At 41.1% G+C, this 22763-nt stretch overlaps 1 protein-coding gene across 2 annotated transcripts in view; it reads left to right on the top strand.

Moving 5' to 3' along the window:
* tead4 (TEA domain transcription factor 4) overlaps positions 1-22736 on the top strand; it is a 24262-nt gene extending 1526 nt beyond the window's left edge. For both annotated transcript variants that reach the window (XM_028585635.1, XM_028585636.1), the window contains 10 exons: positions 2720-2784; positions 3898-3969; positions 5371-5505; positions 6023-6066; positions 6355-6416; positions 6574-6704; positions 9383-9556; positions 17214-17354; positions 18495-18647; positions 21805-22736. In XM_028585635.1, coding sequence (XP_028441436.1) covers positions 5404-5505; positions 6023-6066; positions 6355-6416; positions 6574-6704; positions 9383-9556; positions 17214-17354; positions 18495-18647; positions 21805-21918 — 921 coding nt within the window. In that variant the 5' untranslated portion in view covers positions 2720-2784; positions 3898-3969; positions 5371-5403 and the 3' untranslated portion in view covers positions 21919-22736. The remainder of the gene's footprint in view (positions 1-2719; positions 2785-3897; positions 3970-5370; positions 5506-6022; positions 6067-6354; positions 6417-6573; positions 6705-9382; positions 9557-17213; positions 17355-18494; positions 18648-21804) is intronic.
* The last annotated feature ends 27 nt before the right edge of the window (positions 22737-22763 follow it).

Genomic DNA, 22763 nt, shown 5'->3' with positions numbered 1-22763 from the left:
CTGTCTGATCTTCTGACTGCTTGTGCTTCTTGCCCTGTCTGACATGTTTCTGTGTTTGTAATTATGGTTAATACATTGGAAATGATAGCCCAAACTATAAAACCAAGAAATGCCTTTTAATGGTCTCAATTTAATATTTAAAAAGCCTCCATCCAAAACACAACTTCACACCACAACATTATAAACAAAATTTAAAAGCCAAACTAATGTTTTAAATAATCATCCAAAAAGCATGCTTGTCAGCCTCAGTGCTTACAGCAACACATGCATTTTATTTGGGAAATCCTTCTCTAGTTTTCATTATAGCCTTGAAAAGTTGTACCCTACAGTTTATAGAGGCAGACTTCTGGCTGACAGATTTCCCTCTGCTGGGTATACAAACTGACAACCTAAATTGTTTTTGTAATGACTTTGCAACCAAACTCAAATACTCCCAAAAAGCATTAAGTGGAAATTGATGTCTGAGCAAACTGCGGGTCACATGAGCATGGGGAAGAAACGGTGTCTTGCATTCCGCGCAAAATCTGATCACTTTTATTGGCTGACAAAATTTCTGATGGGGGTTAGCCAAGTTTCAGGTTTCTTCTTTTGACCATTTGGGGTTGCTTGATTGGCTGGTTTATGAAGCGTTGTGAGGTCTGACCCAACCGTCACTATGTAAGGGAAAATCTGACGGGTTTGTACCAGATTGTGTATCGTGACTGATCTGTGTGTTAATTCACATGGAGATGTGGTGCCAAGGGAAAAATGACCGTGTTTAAGAGGTGGTGCAAAGTCTAGCAAACGTGTGTGTGTGTGTGTGTGTGTGTGTGTGTGCTTGTGGGTGCGTGAGAAATCTCCTTTGAGTGCAAGAGTGGTGTGATTCCCTCTGTAACTGATCGTGTGTTTGTCTTTGTTAACCCTTTTATTAGTAGATGTTTGTAAATGTGCTGTTCTTCATGTAACCAACGGTCATTTTCATTTTTAATTATTTATTTATTTATTCACAAGATTAATCTGCTGATTTTTTTTTTTTTTTTTTTCCTACCAAAATTTTCGTGGCAATTGTGAGACATGCCCACAACTATTTCCAAAAGCACAATGTAACTTAAATTGCTTCTACTGTCAAACCAGCGGTCAAAAACCCAATGATATTCAATTGATAATTATACAAAACAAAGAAATGCAGTAAATGGTCACATTTGAAAAGCTGCAATGTATGGCATTTTTGCTCAATAAATGACTTAAATGATTATTGAAATTGTTTACTAATATCAGTCAATGAACTAATCGTTTAATTGACTTATCGTTTCAGCACTATCTGCAAGTGTGTGTATTCCTTGTATAATACTAGCCTTTATACAGTCCATCTTACAGTGCATGACTTGCATGGCAGTAGTACAGAGCCCCCCAAGCCATATCATTTCTTGTCAAAACTACATTCAAAACAGAATCTCACAGCATCCTATTCCTGAATTACACTCCAAAACCTGTACATATTTAATTGTGCATACATGTCTATTTGTGTGTTTTTATCAATCTTGGCCATTAATCTAGAGATTTAGTTTTGGAGAAGAGGGTGAAAGAATCCACATGACTATTGCCCTCCTCCGTAACCAGAGACTCTAGATGGGGGGGGAACAAGCGCAAGATTTACTGTGTACGTAAAGGCATATTCCATAAACATTGACACACACACCAGCTGCCTGGCTGCCTCACCAGACTGGCCCCCGTTTGGTCACTGGCCTGTGCCGTGTCTGTCCTGAGTCCTGTCCGAGGATCGCATGGCTGCAGCCTCCACCTGCTCTGCCAATGTGACCTGTCTGTCAGCAGTGGCAGCGCACAGACACACACTCACTGTGGAGATATGAGCTCAGTGTACACTCAGGGTCAGTCTCAGGCTGATGCAAGCTCTCTCACAGACAGATGTATATACTTACAGTTTTTAGCGTTGACACACTTGACAGCCTTGACTCTTGCTTTAGGAACGTGTGTTTGCATGGCATCTTTTTTTCATTCATTCAAACTCTTCCAAATATGCGCACAAACAAAAAAGTGTTTTAAGCAGTTAATTAACCTAATTAAACGGTGACTTCAGTGACTGCAGCACAGATGTATTTGTATAAATATGTGCACATAATTATATACAGTGCATATACATTTCCTCATTCCTCCCTCAGGCATGCAGAGCAGGCTCACTGATGATTAGTCAGTAGTTAGCTTCGGTAAACATTTGAATCCCTCCACACCTAGAACATGCTCCTCATTAGCCCCTCACATTCAGTTCAACAGACTTTCTCTCCAGTTTTTGTTTTGTAATTTAGATCTGTTTTATGATTTAAGGTAGGTAGTGGGATCAGATTCAACTTTATTTATCCCGAGAGAAATTGCTGAAGTGATGAAAAGCGGGAAGAGTGCATAATATGGATAACAAGAAGGTGCAAATCCAAAATAAATACAATATATACAATGCCAAAGTCAGGTTACCAGGCTCCAAATTAAAACTAAGGACCAAGTTGTATTTCCTTTATTAATTATCACTTCTTACCACTTATTTTATGTATCTGTTTACAATAAGACGGGTGGAAGCTACAATATTGCATGTTTCTTCATCGTTAACCTTTCAATAATTGACATGTTAATGTTCTTGTGCCTCTTTCAAGTCTCTATAAATTTGAAGGAAAAATGCAATATAATATTATACTAAAATTATGGTGTTGTTTTTTTGGTCCCTTTACAGGAAGAAATGAGTTGATTGCACGATACATAAAACTTCGCACAGGGAAGACGCGGACCAGGAAGCAGGTAAGTTCTCTGCAAATGCCATTTGAAGCAGCCCCTATTTTTGAACCCCTCCAGAAAAAGTCCTCTGCTGCTGAGTGATGCCCCAACACCCGGGGTACCCCCCTACTTTTCACTCCCTCTTACTTGGAGGGCTAGAGATGATGATTGATTTACGGCCAGGGCCCAATGCACAGATGCTGTAGGATCATGTGTCGGTGTTGCTTCTTCACCACCTCATGGATCTGGTGCTTGTTAGAAGGGGAAAGAACCTGGGGAATATGGTGATCTGGATGGCAGACTGAAGCAGGACGGGCGGGGGATTTGGAACTCTATCCTCACTACGGTATCTGATATGGAAGGACTGATGTATGGGCAGTGATGGATGTGGAGAGAAAGGGTCCTTGCTAAGTCATCTGGCAGACTCAGTGTGGGAATGAGAAGAGATGAGAGGAGGAAGGGGGGCAGTGAGGGATCAGAGATGGATGGTGGGACAGGTTGGAGGGATAGAGGGACACCTGCTGGTCCAACAGCAGTAAACTGATACACTGCAGCTTCTTAAGAAAGTTGCTCTGACAGAGACATAAAATATTGCCAACAAAGAAAAAAATAAAACTCAAAATAAAACAGTTCAGTAATATTTAGTTTTTTATATCTCAAACCAGTGTGGCTCACATTGCCTGAAGGAGCTGTCTTTACCAGTTTCCGTTTATAGAGTTTTTGCTTCACAAGTTATTTCAGATGGTTGGAATTATCTGATGAAGATCATGAATAATCACTGAATTTCAGGCAAATGAGGCCCCATGGACCAAAGAAACTGTAACCACACTGGAGTTAAATAAATGCTCTTTGAGCTTCCATCCAACCATTCTCTAAACCCGCTAACCTTGTGCATGGTCAATGGGGGCCAATGTGCCTTGAGTGAAAGGCAGGGTACTCTGTGGACAGGTTGTCACACGAATGTATTCCCACTCACACCATTAGCCAGTTTAGAGCCTAAAATTTACCTGCATGTTTTCGGACTGTGGAAGGAAACACAAGTATCTGGAGGACATCCGTGAGAACACACAGGGTTAAAGGTTTAAAACTCACAGAGGCAACACAACACTTAACTCTGCTGTGTTGTCTGTCTTTCAGGTATCTAGTCACATCCAGGTTCTAGCTCGACGGAAGGCCAGGGAGATCCAGGTGAAGCTGAAGGTACGCTACGTGAGTCAACCTCTTTCTGCTTTTTTATATTCCCTAAATGTTTTTGGAAGATTGCTCCTTTTTAATGCACTGATGAAGAAAAAAAAATTAAGATTATGTGGATTTAATCTAATCAATAATTGTAAATCTGCATGTGTGTGAATCCTACTGCACAGATTTGCCTGTGCTCACTGCCAGAGGAAGAATAGTCATAGATGAGTTAAGGGTGTGATTAGCATTTTGCATTTTTTTTATTTTATTTGAGTTTAATCAAGTTGTGCAGCAGCAGATGGAAAGAGGGTGAAGCCATTATTACCCTATTTTATTCCCTCTTATAATGAAACTTCATGTTTTGTTAAAGGTATGTCAACATCCATGGCCCCTGCGCTGCCATGTATTCACATCCTATTAACACAAAGGCACAAACAATTGGCTATTTTAATTGCACCCTCTAATTGATGCTAGTTTTGAATGCGATGCTGACACGTTTCGATGAAATGTGAACATATTTCAGGAGGCCTGAGGCTTAGTGTGCACGATTATGAACAAGATGAACCAAACGCAATTGTCAGGAAACAAATTAATCCCTGCATTATTCCTTCAAGGTATTACATTTGATAAGTACCTCAATAAAAGTGTTGCTGTGTGGTACGCTGAGAGCTTACACATCCCTGTCCCCCCAGTACTTTCTCAGTTTACATTTCTCGTCTACGCACCCCCGCATACTCACACTCACAGCAGGCAACAGGACTCTCCCTCACCTTGGACAGCAGCCATTAGGGTTCAGCTGGCAGGGCCCGGCACTGGTCACAGGGTTGGCCTGTGTGACGGGCCTTTTTAAATACGTCTTTGGTGTAACTGAGATCCCTACCACATGTACCCCCCATATTTCAGCTATGCCCTTGTGTTCGCTAGTTCTGGAAAGAAGAATGCACTGTGTGGCCTTGCCCATTAGGGCTGGGCGGCAAGAGCTTGTAGTCCTCTGTGGTTTAAAAAAAACAAGAGCTGTATCATTAAACAGTATAGCACAGGAAAGACAATTTTGTAGCTATCTCACTATTTTAAACTCAGTGGCATTAACATTTAGCAATTTTGATGCAATTATTAGCATATTAACAAATCACACTGTTGCCTGCCTTGTCTTCCAGTATGACCTCCAACAGAAGCTAGTTGTCATCACTGGCTTACCCCTGCCAAGGCAATAAACTTAACTCCTGACCCAAAGGCCCTTGACTGTAATATCACCTTCTCTTCATCTCTCTGCCTGGCAGGGATTCACTGATGATGCAAACTGGCCTCGGCCCTTCATTTTCCTTTTTAGGGCTCTGCTTGTGTTACCAGTGAAGTGGGGCGCAGACTGAAATGGAGTGCATGCTCTGCCTTTACCTAACTGTCTGTCTCGCTCTCTGTCCCTCTCCATAGGACCAGGTTGCCAAAGACAAGGCCCTGCAGAGTATGGCCACCATGTCCTCAGCCCAGATCATCTCACCTACGGCTTTCCAAAACAAGATGGCTCTCCAGGGCCTGTCTAGGCCGCCTTATCCCACTGCTGGTGGGGTGAGTCTCTGACCAGTGTCTACCTACACCACCTTGAAAAAGAAATTGAAAAAATACCTTTGACTTCATCCCAAAGTCTGTAGTTGGTGGTTTGCTAATTGTGGCCAATAAGCAATATTTTTCATCACTCTATACAACGATATATGTTCATCATTTCCCTGGATGTTGGTTAGTTTTATCTTGAATTTTACATATTTGAGTCTGCTTCCCTGAACAATTTTTCACATTTTACATAAATGAACCTGTAGTTTGGCCAGCGATTGATTTGACCTTTTTAGAACTTGTGTGAAGAAGTTATTTTAGAGTCAAAGTGTCCAAAATACATTAAACTTTGAGAAACATAGTTTCATCTTTGTTGATTTGACATATTTAAGCTTGGTTTTCTTTTTCATAAGAAACACCTAAGCTCTGCGCTTCTGTTTCGAAGAGTAGAGTAAACACAACACAATTCATATCCGACAATAAGTGTCAAAGTGGAACTGTTTAATATAGTTTGCACTCTTTTTTTCCATCCCAGTTTTGGCATGGCACACTTCCAGGACAGCCAGGAAGCCACGAAGAGTGAGTATCTATTCTTTCTGCTCTGTAGTGCTACAGTATCCGTTATTTCTCATGTTATCATCTTAATAACCATCAGATACATTTCAGTCAGAGACTGAATCTCAGAACAAATTAAAACACGTCAGCAGAATTATAAAAAAAAGTCTTCAGCTGTCTGACATTCAACATACCGCTCTGCCCCCTGCGTCTTTGGGGATCAGGCGGTCCAATTAGTATGTGAGATGGGGTCAAGAGGCCAAGATGGTGCATAACATGCCTCTCCCTCTCTTGTCTGTCTCATCTCTCCAGCATTAAGCCCTTCTCCCAACAGAGTTACGCCATGCAAGCTTCCGGCCCGACCCCTATAACAGGTGGGTGCTCTTTCTCAGCCCTGTTGTCTTGACAGACGGCTGTCAAGCCGGAAAAGTGATGATAAAACCCTGATTGTGATGAAGAACTTGCAACGCTGCATTTACATTGTCACACACAAAAGGCACATTTACACACTCATTGCCCACCTTTCTGCAGGTTATGAAAGCACAGCAGGGCTGTCAATGTCTCCCGGTGCCCCCCCTTGGCAGGGTAGAAGTATTGCCAGCTCCAAGCTGCGAATGCTGGAGTTCTCAGCCTTCCTGGAGCAACCTCAGGACCCAGAGAATGTGAGTAGGGTGAAAGGAGATAACTTTGTGTCATACTACAAAAAGCTTTTTACTCTTCAAACAAAAGTTAGTTTTATTTATCTATTTAGTTTCTATTTCTATAGTTCTTGACCACCAAGAAGTCTTATTGACAGGTGCATTACACTCACTTCAGTGTTTTGTTCCTCAGATTCTTTGCTTTTTTCACTATTTACTTTGGTCTAAATTTGCTTAAAACTGCTTAAAACTACTCGGGCACAGACTTTGGCACAGAGCCAGGGCTGGACTGGGACAAAAAAATTGGCCCTGGCATTTTTGGCCCAGGCGGCCCACACCCACCGTGATTGGTCAGACAAATTCCCTGCAGACAGTCCTCTTAAAATATGCGTGCATTCTATGAGTTGCCTAGTGTTCAGCGTTCATGTGATCGTTTTGAATCCTTCAAGAGGGGACTCAAGACTTATCTGTTGATCTTACACTTAAATAATTAATTAATTCTTAGAGTTATGATTTGTATATTTATGGTATTTTTATAATTTTTTATTATTGATATTTGATATTGTATTGTCATTATTTTTATTATTACTATTTTGCTTAATATTGGCTTAGCAACTTTAAAAACAGTTTACTGTTAATTTTAACTATATATTTTGTCGCTTTGGACACAAGTGTCTGCTAAATACTGTAACCATAACTATAACCCTTCCCAAAAGCTACAATAAAGCTGAAGTATATGCCCTGGAAAAGAGCACCAATACAAGAGAAGCTAATTAAGCCATTCAAGAACACTGATGCTTGTATCAATCTGTCAGACTCTACAACACCTGCACCACCTGATAATGTTGTAGTTTTTTTGGGTCCTGTCTCAATCACCCACCACTTAGCATGGCTCTATGTATATATTTGTTATTATCTGTATTTATATTTTTCCAACTGTATTTATATTTTTTCCATTCCAAGTACTTACTTTTTCAATATTATTTATATTATGGTCACACTTAAATATCATTTATATTATGGTTAATTACTTTTGCTGTTATGTAATTACATATTTTTCAATCTAATTTCACGTCAATTACAATTACAGTATTTTTTTTGCACTGACCACCTCACTTTACTTAAATACTTTTTATATAATGCCACTTTACATTCATTCTGTGTTTTTTGCACATTGTCTGTTTGCCTGTTGTTTGGTTGTTTGTTGGTTTGTTTTTATTGTGGAAACACTGCTGCTGTAATAAGTGAGTTTCCCCATTGTGGGATGAATAAAGTATTCATAAAAGTATTATCTAATCAACACTGATTTTATAGATCACACAGACTTTTCAGCTACCCAACAGGCTAACCGCTAGCATTTTCAATGTAAGCTTAAGCAGTTAGGTTACCTGACAGCCACTAACTTTAATGTTACAGCCAAACTGCTTGTTATCGTTATGACGTGACACGCACACGCACGCACACACACACACACACACACACACACACACACACACACACACACACACACACACACACACACACACACACACACACACACACACACACACACACAGCCTCCCTCCCTTCCTGAAAGTCCCTGTTAATTTGTCTAGTCCTTACCACATCGTTATCTACTCTCTCTTCCATGTTTTCCTCACTCGCCTGCTCATAGCCTTCTTCCCTGACATCGTTGTTTCTGCTTCTCTGTTTAGCCAGCCACCTCTCCTCCTCCTCGGCTTCAGGTAATGCTGATGTTGAAGCAGCTATACAGCCCCAAACATGTCAGAAATTTTTGAGGACTCCGCCTGTAGATTCTTAATCTTTTTCTCCTCTAATTTGTCTGCACCTCCCTTGCACTTGGTGGTCGTTTGTCCATTGTAACGTGAATGCTAAACTTCCAGCATAACTATTACAGCTCACGTCTCAGGGCCGGGAGGCGTGGCCATAGTGGGATTCGTAAATTTGCGGCCAGGAGTGGGGAAGGGGGTTCCCGGATTTCATTGGGTCAGGCCAGTGCCAATAAAGAAAATTAACCAATGGGCCGCTGTGAGTTCTTTATGGGCCGGCCCGGCCAAAAAATTAAAAAAAGGCCTATTTATATCTGCGATTCGGCCCAAAAGTCCGTCGGCCCACCGGGAAAATGCCCGGTATGCCAGATGGCCAGTCCAGCCCTGCACAGAGCTGTTTGAAAATAAAACAGAATAACCTAGTAGTTAGCGTGAGCAGTGATTCAAAATATTCAAAATTTAAAACTTTATCATCTTGTACACAGAGAACATGTTGCATTATACAATCAATAGCCAACAACAATAATACCAGAAAATATCACAATACCAGAAAGTAACATTATTTAACAGAAAAACAGAAAATATATATCACAAATGTCTTGGAAAAGACTCAATATTGTGGTTAAACACTTTGGTGGTCTTGGTGTGTAAAAGTATGACAGCCGCACACAAAGAACACAGGATAATCTGCATCAACACGTACAGAATATACACACCAGCACATCATGAATGGAATGGAAGAAAAGGGTGGGACCCTTAAAACAGGTGAATGGATTTATTACAGTAAATATGATTCAATGGAATAACGGGCCCAATGTGACAGATGTCCTGGAGTGCCTAACCGCGCACTTGGCATTAATGCCAATTTAGCAAACTGGACACTTGTCATTTTTGGCTCTGTTCATTTCCTGATATGCACTTTTGTCTCTCCAGTTCAACAAGCACCTGTTTGTGCACATCGGCCAGTCCAACCCGAGCTACAGCGACGCCTATCTGGAGTCTGTGGATGTCAGACAAATCTACGACAAGTTCCCAGAAAAGAAAGGAGGCCTGAGGGAGCTGTTTGACAAAGGGCCACACAACGCTTTCTTTCTCGTCAAGTTTTGGGTAAAAAAAGAAATCTTTTTTAGAGAAATACAGTTTCTCTAAGCTTTTTTAAATTTCAACTGATAAATCACTAATGTCAATTAAAACTGGTTCTTATACATCTAAAGCTCAGCTCAATACTCTGTGTGTGGTATTTTTCGCACATCATCAGAGCATATAATCCTCCCCAAGTCATCAAGGTGAAATGAGAGTACAGTGAATACTCTTGTTAATGTTTTGTTGCACCTGTTGGCTGTCAATGGCCTAGTGGTGTTAAATGTGTTGAGATAGCTTAAGCATCAGAGTTAAAGGAACTTATATGCAATTTAAAGCCAGAATGAATGGAAAGTCATTGCTCCCATGACCTGATTGGTGGTTTATGTCGGCAAAGAAGGCATTGCTGCTCAGCGTGCATTAGGTGTGTGTGTGTGTGTGTGTGTGTGTGTGTGTGTGTGTGTGTGTGTGTGTGTGTGTGTGTGTGTGTGTGTGTGTGTGTGTGTGTGTGTGTGTGTGTGTGTGTGTGTGTGTGTGTCAGCAGCCTTGGGAAGAGTGGCAGGCCTGATCTTTCACCACGGGAAATGTGAGCCCAGGCACCTGTCTCGGCGTTATTAGACTGAGTCCAACTCTCATGCCCCATATACTTATTTATAAGTAAGCTCCCCAAAACACACACACAGACAAACACACAGCGCCCTCCAGCTCACCATTACACACTGAGAGAGATGAGCGAGTTAAGCACGATGACAAAGTAAACTTAAGATGCAGGCTTAGGAATGAAGACAGATGGAGGAGAATGTGTGATATTGTTGAAAACAGTGGAAATATACAAACTGACAACCTGAAAATGGGCCTATAAACAGAGATCAGAGTGAGAGACAGATACAGAAGGAGAGTACGAGGGTGGAATTGGACACGTCCATTTTGTTCATCGCAGCTGATCAGGCAACCTTGTCTTACCTCAGGACAAGACCTTTGGTATTTGTGTCATGCACAACACGTACACACTTTAGCTCAAGGCACCTCCCACCACTCGTACATCCACTCTTTATTAAAGTGGCTTTTAATGGCATTTCATTCAAAAGTTTTGCTACTCTTTATTGTGAATTTCCCTCTGGGGATGAATATATATCTATGTATCCTTCTATCTTGCGGGGATGTTAGTTTAACAGCAGAGGTCAGGGTTAAGCAAGAGGGAGTGAAAGTACATTTACTTTAGAATAGGGTGACCAGACGTCCCAGTTTGACGGGGACAGTCCCAATTTTGAATTGCTTGTCCCGAGTCCCAACAAAAGCCTGTTGGGACGCTAAAATGTCCCGGTTTACACCAGGAGTGGCTTAAGCCGATTTTGTTGGGTCTTCAGCCCCGAATGTTTAAAGTTTAGCCCCGAATGTAACTTTGTCCAGTTTATTTTTATGAGGCGAATACAACAGGTAGCTACGTGCGGGGTCTGACCATCATGCTGTATTTGTTGCTATCACCTAGCAACCGTCTCTAAGTGAGGAAAGCTGTGAAAGGTGATGTTTTCGGAGGAATCATAGCCAATTCAGTCTAATACATTGAAGCCATCAAAACAAAGTTTAGGAGCGCAATACTAATGATTTAGTTTGAAGTTCCTGTGACGTGACGTTTACAGTCTACGGGTCAGACTCAAACATACAGAGCTCTAAGAGACCTGTGCGTCGCTTAGTGTCCACTCTCTCTGTAAAATGCAGGGCACCTTCAGGTTTATAATGGATGCGCTCTGCTGTGGACATGCTGCGGCAGATGTGTTGTATTTGTGCTCTGTGTATTTCTGCAGCAGTAGTTTCGGGTTTCCACCTCTGATGTAGAGCAGCGTACAGCCACTTCCCAGCTAAACTATTTGTCTCATTCAGACACCCAAACGGGGCTCTGTGTCTGTCAGAAGGTCTGAGATCTACCGTATCAGCAGAGCAATCACGTAATGCACAGCAGACTATGGTGCAGGAAGCCTATAGATTATTTTCTGAAATATAGTGACTTTATTCTTGTAATAGCCTATTATAACTTTATTTTTCTCAAAATATCACGACTCCTCCAAATCACATAGAACACAGATATACTGTATTTTGAATGTGCACAAAGTTTTGGACATTGCTCAAACACATCTGAAATATTACAGTTCAGGGGTTTATTAATACATTACAACAAAAGACGCAAAACAGGAGGGAGGATTAAATGATGCCTAGGCTACAGAAAGAAAAGTCGATCCAAAGTAGAATAAATAGTTGAAAGCAATACAGAATGCCTGAGAGCCTTACTTCAATATATTCCATTATGTTTGGATTGTAATCTGTGTTTCTCTTTACATACAGTGGGGGAAATAAGTATTTGACCCCTTGCTGATTTTGCAGGTTTGCCCACTTACAAAGAATGCAAAAATCTACAATTTTAATCATATGTATATTCTAACAGTGAAAGACAGAATCCCAAAGAAAAATCCAGAAAATCACATCATATGAATTTATTAAAATTGATAACCATCTGATGAGGAAAAACAAGTATTTGACCCCCTGGACAAACAACATGTTAATATTTTGTAGAAAAGCCATTATTGGCCAGCACAGATGTCAAACTGTTTTTATAGTTGGTGACAAAGTTTGTGCACATTTCGGCAGGGATGTTTCCTCCCTGCAGACAGCCTCCAAATCATTCAGGTTCCGAGGTTGTCGCCTGGCAACTCGAATTTTAAGCTCCCTCCAAAGATTTTCAATCAGATTCAGGTCTGGAGACTGGCTAGGCCACTCCAGAACCTTGATGTGCTTCTTCTTCAGCCACTCTTTTGTTGCTTTGGCCGTGTGCTTAGGGTTTGTCGTGCTGAAACACCCATCCTACCCATCTTCAGCTCTCTCACTGAGGGAAGGAGATGTCAGTCCAGAAACGATACATGGCCCCGCCCAATACGATGGAGTTGTCCCGTCCCCTTTTGAAAAGCACCCCCCAAAGCATGATGTTGCCACCACCATGCTTGACGGTGGGGATGGTGTTCTTTGGGTTGACTCGGTGTTCTTTGCCCTCCAAAAAAGTTGAGTTGAGGCCAAAAAGTTCTATTTTGGTCTCATCTGAAATCACCTTCTTCCAGGCCTCTTCTGAGTCGTCCAGGTGGTGAATTTCATGCGGGCCTGTACATGTTTCTTCTTGAGCAGGGGGGACCTTGCGTGCGCTGCAGGATTTCAATCCATGAAGTGTGTTACCAACCGTTTCTTTTGTAACTGTGGTCCCAGCTGCCTTCAGTTGATTCATCAGTTCCCCCTTGTGGTTTTGGGATGATTCCTCACTGTCTAGCATGATCAGGGACAACGAGGCAAGATCTTGTGTGGAGGCCCAGACCGAGGGAGGTTGGCGGTGGTGTGGTGCTTCTTCCATTTCCTGATAACTGCACCGACAGTTGATCTTTTCTCTCCAAGTTGCTTTCCGATTCTCTTGTAGCCCATCCCAGCCTTGTGCAGATCAACAATCTTGTCCCTGATGTCCGAGAAAGCTCTTTGGTCTTGCCCATGGTGGTGATGTTGGATGCTGGTTGTTTGGGTGTTGACAGGTGTCTTTTATACAGGTAACGAGGTGAGGCAGGTATATTTGATGTAGATAATTGGTTCGGATTGGGACTGTGTCTTAAAGAAAGACTAACTGGCTTGTAGGAGCCAGAATATTTGCTGTTTGTCCAGGGGGTCAAATACTTGTTTTTCCTCATCAGATGGTTATCAATTTTAATAAATTCATATGATGTGATTTTCTGGAATTTTCTTTGGGATTCTGTCTTTCACTGTTAGAATGTACATATGATTAAAATTGTAGATTTTTGCATTCTTTGTAAGTGGGCAAACCTGCAAAATCCGCAAGGGGTCAAATACTTATTTCCCCCACTGTAAATATATTTGCAGCATACATTGATTCAGAAAAAGGTACAAATAGGTGCATACAAATTCACCAGAATGCAGGAAATGAAGTGTGTAATGCTGAAAATATTTCAATATTCAATAAATCATTTGAGTTCTTTTGGTGTTATTGGAATAAATAACACTTCAAAGAATCTTTTTTAGAAGAAATCTCAACATAAATCTCACACTAAACTGAAAAAGGCTGTTGTTGCAATTTTGTTAATTTTACAGGAAAAAAAACACTGTTATTATTAGATGAGGAGCCTACGATCAAAATAATGAAGTTACTGTCTGTGTCGATGTCTGACCTGGGCTGGCACATGTTCACGTTAAAAAGCGTGTGCGTGCACAAGCACTACAGTCACGCGCAAAGTGTCCCGGTTTTAGCTCCGGGAAATCTGGTCACCCTACTTTAGAAACCCCAGTTGTTAAGATCAATGTGCTGGGATTGTAAAGCAGTGTTGTCACAAAGTATGTCAGAGAATCACTCAACAAACTGTGTAATTCATCAACCGACTCACTACAGTTAGAGAATTTCTGAAAAAGAATTATGTGTGCACACTCTTTGCTTGTGATTTAAAAAAAAAAATTCTGATCTGTGTTTGGAAACTCCTCCAGTTTAGTAATCCCTGTCCTCAAAATTCTTGTCTTGCAGAAACACAGATATGAGACGGCAAGGTTATAATGGATGTTAGGCAACAATTAACAATCATGGCATATAGAAAAATATATAAAATACCCACTGTCTAAATACAAAGAATAGATTCGGTGCATACCAAACCAATATGAACTGCCCATAACAAACCATTTCTCACGTATGTTTTTTTTCTATTCATAAGAGAGGGGGACAGAAAACAGCATCTCACTCAGACCAATGGCTCAGACCTAGAAAATGGACCCAAACACATCCATGAGGTAGAATTGGATGAATGGGAAGTTTTTAGGTGGTTCTCTCTCCTATGGATGGAGGTTAGACTGCACCAACCTTACTGGGCCAAAATAAATTCCTTATGTTATATATAAAGGACATCAATCTGACTGAGTCATGAGAGCCTTGAGAGGTAGTCTACGATTAGGCATCATGCCTATCATGCTCTTCGTCTACTATAACCTCCCTCTCCACTGGGGGACTGGCAGGGCTGTGTCAGTAGCACCTGAGTCATGGACCGCAGAACTGTTATGCATGCCAGGTCACCCAAACACATCCAGCCTTAGGGACAAGCTGATAGCACCAGAGAAACCTGCAGTGAACAATGGCTGTCTCTGGTGTTCAGTGATCAGATCAACATGCACCTGCCACAACAGAGTCCAAATCTGACACACAATATTGGGGAGCAGTCTCCACTTTTCGCATGGGGGATTACGTTTAGACCTAAAGTCAGCCACAGTGTGTTGCAGGTCTGAAATATATGACACTCTGAAGAGAAGATATGTTAAGCCATTGTAAGTTCTCTGCAACCTTTAGAAGTGGTGTGGATCATTTAACTACCGTGGTTTGGTGCAGGTCTGGAGATTCTGATGGTAGAGGCACACAATGCTGCCTCAGTGAAGAATGTCAAACCATCATCTCCACTACTACTGTGAAACATGATTGCCGTCATCCTCAGATCCACTTTGTCAAAAATGTGTTGCGTTGAGGCCACTGGTGACTTGCAAAGCAGATATACAGTATAAGCTTATATAGCTTTAACGGCTGTGGTTCGGAGTGCCAAAGCCTGTGAATGTCAAGTTCAAAGTACCGCCTTGCAATCTCATGCCACCAGATGGCTTGACATTACCCTTCTCACATGTTTGACTGCCACATTATTTATTGTAGAGAGGCATTGGTAGACATTGGTGAGTGACACCATTTTGGAAGTAGTCTTCTCCAGGAAAGAGCAGCTGGTCACACCATGGCATTTGATTCAGGGGTGAGGGGAAGGAGGGGATGAGGAGCCTAGCCATATATCATAAAGAAAAAGGGAGCAAGACAGCAATAAACAGCAGGAGATAGAAATAGGGACACAGACAGTGTGAACAAGAGATAGGAATGGCAGGAGATACAGCGGGTGCAATGTAAGCCACAAGTCAATCATCACTGAAATATTACTCTCTTGATTCATGTCATAGCCCGGTTGAGTCAACAGTTACGACATATGCAACTCCCCGCTAGAGAAAAACAAGCTCATAACACTGTCCCCTCTCAGTCTGTTCATCTTATTGTATCCCAAGGGTGTCCTCCAATTCTCGAGGCATCCATGACAAAACACAGAAATGCTACAAAACAGCTGGGCATTTTAACACCCATACTGGAAAAAAAAACCTGGCCAAGATGCTCTTGGCCATGAAAATAAGCAAAATGAAATCCTCGACACATCTGAAAATACGATAACTTTATTTACGCCATCGTAAAAGAGGGGAAGAGCCCATTTGATGTAGCCGCAGTGGCACAACCACGTGGTAGGTCATGACTTAGGGGTGTGCTGAGGCGCAGGTTGGCATGGTGACGGTGACAGGCGACTGGCCCACCTCCAAAGCTATGGCATTCTAGATTGAATTTCCAGCAAACCCCCCTGTCGGCCGCTGGCTGCCCTGCCCTGCTCCCACCTTCCTCCTCACCCTCTCAGCGCCTGTGGCCCTGTCCTAACGGATTGTCTCACGCCTTTGAAGTGCTGAGGGAATCCGATTTGAGCTGGCTCTGCTAAATTGTTACACAGCCAGCCGGCCCACCATGATCTAATCAGCCAATTGCATGCTGCTGATTGTAATTGGATGAATTCCCTCGCAGGCTGTTAGGCAAGAAAGGAAAGGCGGTTCGGGGAGGGTCACTATGCCCCAGGGATGAAGACAAATAGAGGAATTACATGAGCCAGGGATGAAGATGAACGGGGTGATGAAGAGATGAGAGGAGGCTGAGCGGTGTCTCAATGGCCCATTAGGAGACAAGAGCCCGACAGGGGAAAAGGTAAAGCAGCCCAGCTGTCTGACGGAGGAGACGACACCTCAGTCTGATACAAAATCAGATTACACTTGCCTCAATTCAAACTTGGACTAGTGGGCGGATCAGAGATAGGTGAATCTGCATCCACAGGAGAATAAAGAAACCTGACTCTGTGCTGTGTTTTAAATTGCGCCTGTGAGGTCATGTTGACATAGGAAGTCAGGTTCACAAATGTTTGGCATTGGATTAGTTTCAGTTGTTGCTAGGCAGCTGACAACATGCATTGTTTCCTTTTTTTCAAAATGGTGAATGTTTTTATTTACTGGATTTGAATATCATGTTTAGTAATAAAAATGTGTGTTAAAAAGTAACTTGGGCTTTTGTGAACATGTGAGGTATCAGGACAATTTCAGTTCTGTGTTTTTTTTATATTGAGTAGGCTTATCAAGTAAGGATCTTTTTATCTTGTTCAGGCTACTGCTGCTTTCACTTGCTAACAGTTACCTGTTCTTGCCTTGAAGAAGGTCTCAGACCAAAAGCTTGCTAAATTAACTAGATTTTTAGTGCTGTGGGTTCTTCAAATGGACGATACACAGCATCTTGGGAATCTTGAGGCTGGATTTGACAGCGTTATATTGGGTCAACAAGGATCTGGCCAGTGGATGCCTCTTGGCTTTACAAGCTTTGTTGAGCTCTAACACTGTTGGTGATGTGTCTTTGTCAGACTGACACACATGTTCTTGGACTATGGATATAGTGCTGTATATCCTTGAGGTTTTAGATGTTCAATGTGGAGCAGGGTAGTGTGTAGACACAGGAATGTTAGTCAATCCTGACATGTTATCTGTTTCTTCCCTGTAGGCGGACCTTAGTGTGAACCTGCAGGATGACAGCAGCTTCTTCTATGGAGTTTCTAGTCAGTATGAGAGCTCTGAGAACATGATTATCACCTCATCCACCAAAGTCTGCTCCTTTGGCAAGCAGGTGGTGGAGAAAGTGGAGGTAAGAATACTGGGGGTTATCCAGAGTCTTTTTTTACTAGAGTGTGCCAGTAGTCAGATACTTACCCTGCACTTATTATGAAGCGTTACTAATTTAAAGTGCATGTATTGTAACACAGTTTCTTATAATTTCTGACTGAAAGATAATGGGCCCTTAGAGCATGTGTATTCAACTCCAACCTGCGGCCCTTTGCTGCATGTCATTCCCCCTCTCTCTCCCCTTCCATGTCTTCATCTGTCCTGTGAAAATAAAGGCCTAAAAATGCCCCAAAAAATTATCTTAAAAAAAAAAAGATTTTTACTTCAAAGCTACGACAGTAACTGACAGTACTCTTGATACAAGGATTGAATTTTGGTTTCTGGTGTTAATAAACATCTTCAGTAGGATTAAGATATTACAACTACAAAAATTAACACAGCATATCAAATTATTGTATTAAACTTTTATCGTTATGGAAGGCACAGTGACCAGTCTCATTATAATATTTTAGTTGCCTATAAATGCAGTAAAATACTGTAGCATTAATGTCCGTTTCAGGTTGTTTTTTCTTTGAAACACTGACTTTTCACATTTAGATCCAATGTTTTAGGATTGTACAGTTCCTACAGTTATTAACAGTAAACTATATATGTGGCTACAGTCCAAGATGTTTGCATCACTGATTGCTCAAAAGCTGGGTGATATTTCAAAACAAAGAGGTCATGACCGTGTCAAAAAGCACTATTGTCATCCAGAGGAGTTAATAACTGCTAATGGAGGAGATGGATTCCAGTCAACTACCACTGATCTGTGGTCAGTAAACTGACATGAGTAACACATCTCCACAGTATGACGGTTATGCTTCTTGTTAACTAGATACAATAGTGGCCCTGCCCCCATCTGCTGCTGATGGATTGTACAATATAAACACATACACACACATCCCTAGGTAGGGCCATCTGCCTCAGCAGACCACATGAGGATATTTAAAGGCTTCATCATTTGATTACTGTTGTCATGAGAAATATGTTTATTGTCATATATGGCATGCCGTATGCTGCATTAGGTATATTCTATTACACATATTACAGCTTATCACATAGATGTTCACATCCAATTGGGTTTCAGTGGAATATTATGTATTGTACATGTTTTTCCTAGACGGAGTATGCACGTTTTGAGAATGGGCGCTACGTGTTTCGAATCCACCGTTCCCCGTTATGTGAATACATGATCAACTTCATCCACAAGCTTAAACACCTGCCGGAGAAGTACATGATGAACAGTGTACTGGAGAACTTCACTATCCTACAGGTACCAATGAATCAGAGATATACTGTACATGTGTGTATAGAGACTGGGGATTTCAGTCCATCAGTCTGTTTGCATGCATGTTACTCTACTGGTATTTTATAAGATCTTCAGGTATTCTCTTAAATATTAAAGGAATAGCGCAATAGTTTGGAAAATATGCTCATTCTCTTAAGGAGTTAGATCTCATACCTATAAGCAAAAAATTAAGCTAAAGCCAGCTGCCGCTTAGCTTAGCATAAGACTGGAAACAGCTAGACTTGCCCTGTCCAAATAGTTTTTTTAAATCAATAACAGGCATCTATGAAGCTCACTAGTTAACATGTATTTTTAATCTATATAAAAACTGAAGTGTAAAAACAACAAGTTGTGGTTTAACAGGGGCTATATGCCGGACAAGACAACTTTTTTTGGGGTTAGGGTTATTCAGGCAACCAGAAAAAACATTCAGTTCAGCCTCTTACTAGTAATTTTGAGTCCAAGATATCTGGAATTTGACAGCGATGATACCTTCCTGCTGAAAAAAGAACCACAGAAGTGCAAACTGCAGTTACAGTTGCATCAAAATAAAATCTAGCATTAATAGAAGAATCAATTCACTTGTTTAGGAACCATTACAAATATGTAACACATCAAGAAGCTAATTTAATTAATCTTGTGTGACTACAAGTGTAGCAGTGGATTAACCATCTTGGAATAATGTGTAAACACACATTACAACATAAAACACAGCTAGCCTGGTTATATAACTAACACTTTATCACATTTACTGTTAGCAGACTGCTTGTGGTGAAAAGAGGCATGAACGGCTTACCCTGACTTAAATTGTATTTGAGTATATGAGTCAATTCTCTGCAATACATGCATTCATTGAAACACACTCATTGTCTTTTTATCATTCATGTATTTTCATTAAAACCATTCTAAGGCGTTAAAGCACACAGAGCCAAATGGACATTCAATATGTGTACTTTTCCATTTCAAATTGCTTTATGTAGGCAGCCCACTGTCATAAATTGATATGGTTGTGCTGTGATATTTCCTATGGTTAACCTTGTCAGACCATTCACAGCTGGTTGCAATGTTTCACTGCCCTATGAACAGCATTTTTTATGGTTTTGCAGAGTTGAAACATTTTGTCCATTTCACTGTAAGTTGGACTTTTCTGAATGATCCGGTGTGCTAGAGCAGACACAAGAGGGAAGTGAATAGAGTGGAGTGTATCACCATAGTAACAAAGTGGTCCTCAACACCATGGTTCAAAGACATCGGTGTCCCTTCCATTGGGGGCTGCATTCCTACTGGCCAAGGAACAATGGCCATATTGAGCCCACGCTGACGACTACATGGCAGCATGTCATTAGGTTTCTCAATGGGCTGATTTAGCTCATATTAACCATGAACAGCTCCTGCACAGACATGCACACACAGATAGACAACAGATGGGTGCACTCACAGATTCCACATTACAAGGCTGAGCACAATGGATCGATATGCCTCATGTAAGTGCTGTGTTTGATGCAAGGCATAATTAATTGATGAAGTTGTGTGCTTGTTTTGTGCCACATTGCCACACTCCTCCATGCTTTTTTATTTTTTTTTATAGATACAGTACATTAGGGCCGTTACAGAGTCAACGCGAGCAACGCGAGCGACGCGCTCCCTTTCATAGTCTAAACAGCGGACGCAAGTAGACGCAAGCGTCACGACGATGCGGGAAATGCAATACATCGCCCACGCAACAGGGGGCAGCAGAGTGCTCTACGGTGTTCGGTCGGCAGAGCCAGACCCTCCCAGAGAATGGCTCTTGTCAGGGAGCAGCTGGCTGGCTGACTTCTTTTTATCAGATGCTGGCGTGTTTCCCCACCAGTACAGTGTACTACGATTGGGTAGCACTGACCAATACATTTGGGTAGCACTGACCAATAAATTTAGCAGGTTTAGCAGGTTTTAAAAATATATAAATACATTTGGGTCTCTCTCTCTCTCTCTCCTGCGGTACGCTATTTCAGCCTCTTGAGGAGGGCACACAGCATAGACACACACACAGAACGTTGATACATACCGAAAAATGTGACTCAGTAGCCGCATAATGGCGGCCGAAGCGTAGCGATGCGTAGCCTTGCGGACGCATATGCGTACCGTTGCGTTGACTCTAACGGCCCTTATTCTTACACATAGAATAACAGAACATATGACCAGAGAGATCATTCACCATTTATTATTAATCTTTAGTTAGTAGTGTTATAGTAGACTAGACATTTCTGTCTAACATATTATTACTTAAGTGTTAATCGTAATTTTGTCATAATTATCAATCTCTGAAGCCCAGTATGGTTGTATTCATATAGCTAGTGAATGAGTACTGTATGTCAAAGTATGATCAAGGAATTATTATTGAAAGTTTCCTTAAAAGTGAAGGATCATGCTTTATAAGTTGACCACATTTATAATAATAATACTAATAATAATAATAATAATAATAATAATAATAATAATTAATAAATAAATAAAAAGAAGTAGCTGAAATATGTTTGAGAGCAAAGAAAAGAGCATATGCTGCTGTTATTAGATTTAATTGAAATAATATACTATTTTTACTTGATTGTGTCATACTTTCAAATACAATTTAAAGGCATGCATGAACATACTTCATAGGAAAACCATGGATCTACCAAAACCACACACACAGTGGTTATATTCTCCAGTGTGGTCCTGTGAATAAACTAAATCACTTTGATTTACTGTAAACCAACATGTTGGGCTGATATTAAGATTTTACAAACTACCAGGTATTGTACAATCATGTTGCCACTGCTTCCATGACAAAGGTGGATCCTTGACAAGAACTACATTATAGCAGCGGGTAAAACGTGTAGGCACTTCATTTCTGAATCTTTATAAATTATTAGTTATTAGTTAATTAATTTGATTGTTGATTATTGGTTTTGATATGGTTTGTATATTCAAAACATTTTATTTTTTTATTTAAGGGAGCAATTTATGGAGTCCAGTACAGTCGTATTGTTTATATATTGTCAAAGGCTCAAAGGATTGCAAACTAATAGAATGTGAATGAATTCAATTCAACAACCAAGGGCAGATTTTTATCCCCCACAGTTTGACTGAGCAGGACCTTCTGTGTCTTCTTTGTCCACAGGTGGTGACTAACAGGGACACACTGGAAACCCTCCTGTGCATAGCCTACGTATTTGAGGTGTCCACCAGTGAGCATGGTGCACAGCATCATATTTACAGGCTAGTCAAAGACTGACACAGTTGGAACTTATCTGCTCTCGACCCATCGTAGCACCTCAGTAGGCAACACCACTAAACAATGGACTACTTCCTCCGTAAGCTTAAAGCTGAAACCATACAAACCGGTCAGAAGCCCAAAGGAACACTGGCTTTGTCAGCATACCCAAGAACACTATTACTGCTGAGGAAGAGGTGGATTTGGGATTGTGGAAGCTGGAACGGGCTTTGTCTGAAAAGTGGCAAGGAAAAAAAAAGAAGAGGACCATGATATGCAGTGGTCTCTATACCAAAGGAGCCAAAACCTAGCTGACAAGACCTGCATGAGAACGTTATCATTGGTGGTGTTTTTCATCTCATTTTACTAACGCTTGTTTTTGATTTAGATTCTTTTACACACATGCATGTGCAGGGATGTTTGCTACAGAGGAGTTTGGCTGCCTCAGGGTGCCACCTAGTGACTTAAATATAAATAACAATGGGGGGAAATAATAAAAGCGGACTGAGAATCCCTCCTTTGCACATCCATAAAATATCACTGTTTTTGGTGCCAATCGTTTGTGTTTTTTGAGTAATTATGTACAGTACAGTGCCACATTCATCTCCTCTAGAGTTATGGAGATAAGAGAGCTATTGTATTCACTTTGTTTGATGTTTGATGTTTAATGTTAAATGTTTCTTGTCTTGTCGATTGAAAATGATCTGACTACAACAAAAGGCACATAATAACACTGCTAACTTGAACCAGATTTAGATCTGTAAGCTGATTACAGAGGTTGACTGTAACTGTAACTTGCCCTGAAGTGTCAGATGAAAATACAAGTGTTTCTTACATAACTCCTCTGTTGCCGAGTTTTTTTGCAT

The sequence above is a fragment of the Perca flavescens genome, chromosome 8 (assembly GCF_004354835.1).
Source record: "Perca flavescens isolate YP-PL-M2 chromosome 8, PFLA_1.0, whole genome shotgun sequence".
NCBI lineage: Eukaryota > Metazoa > Chordata > Actinopteri > Perciformes > Percidae > Perca > Perca flavescens.
Note: the sequence above shows the minus strand (reverse complement) of the source record. Positions and strands in the feature narration are given on the sequence as shown.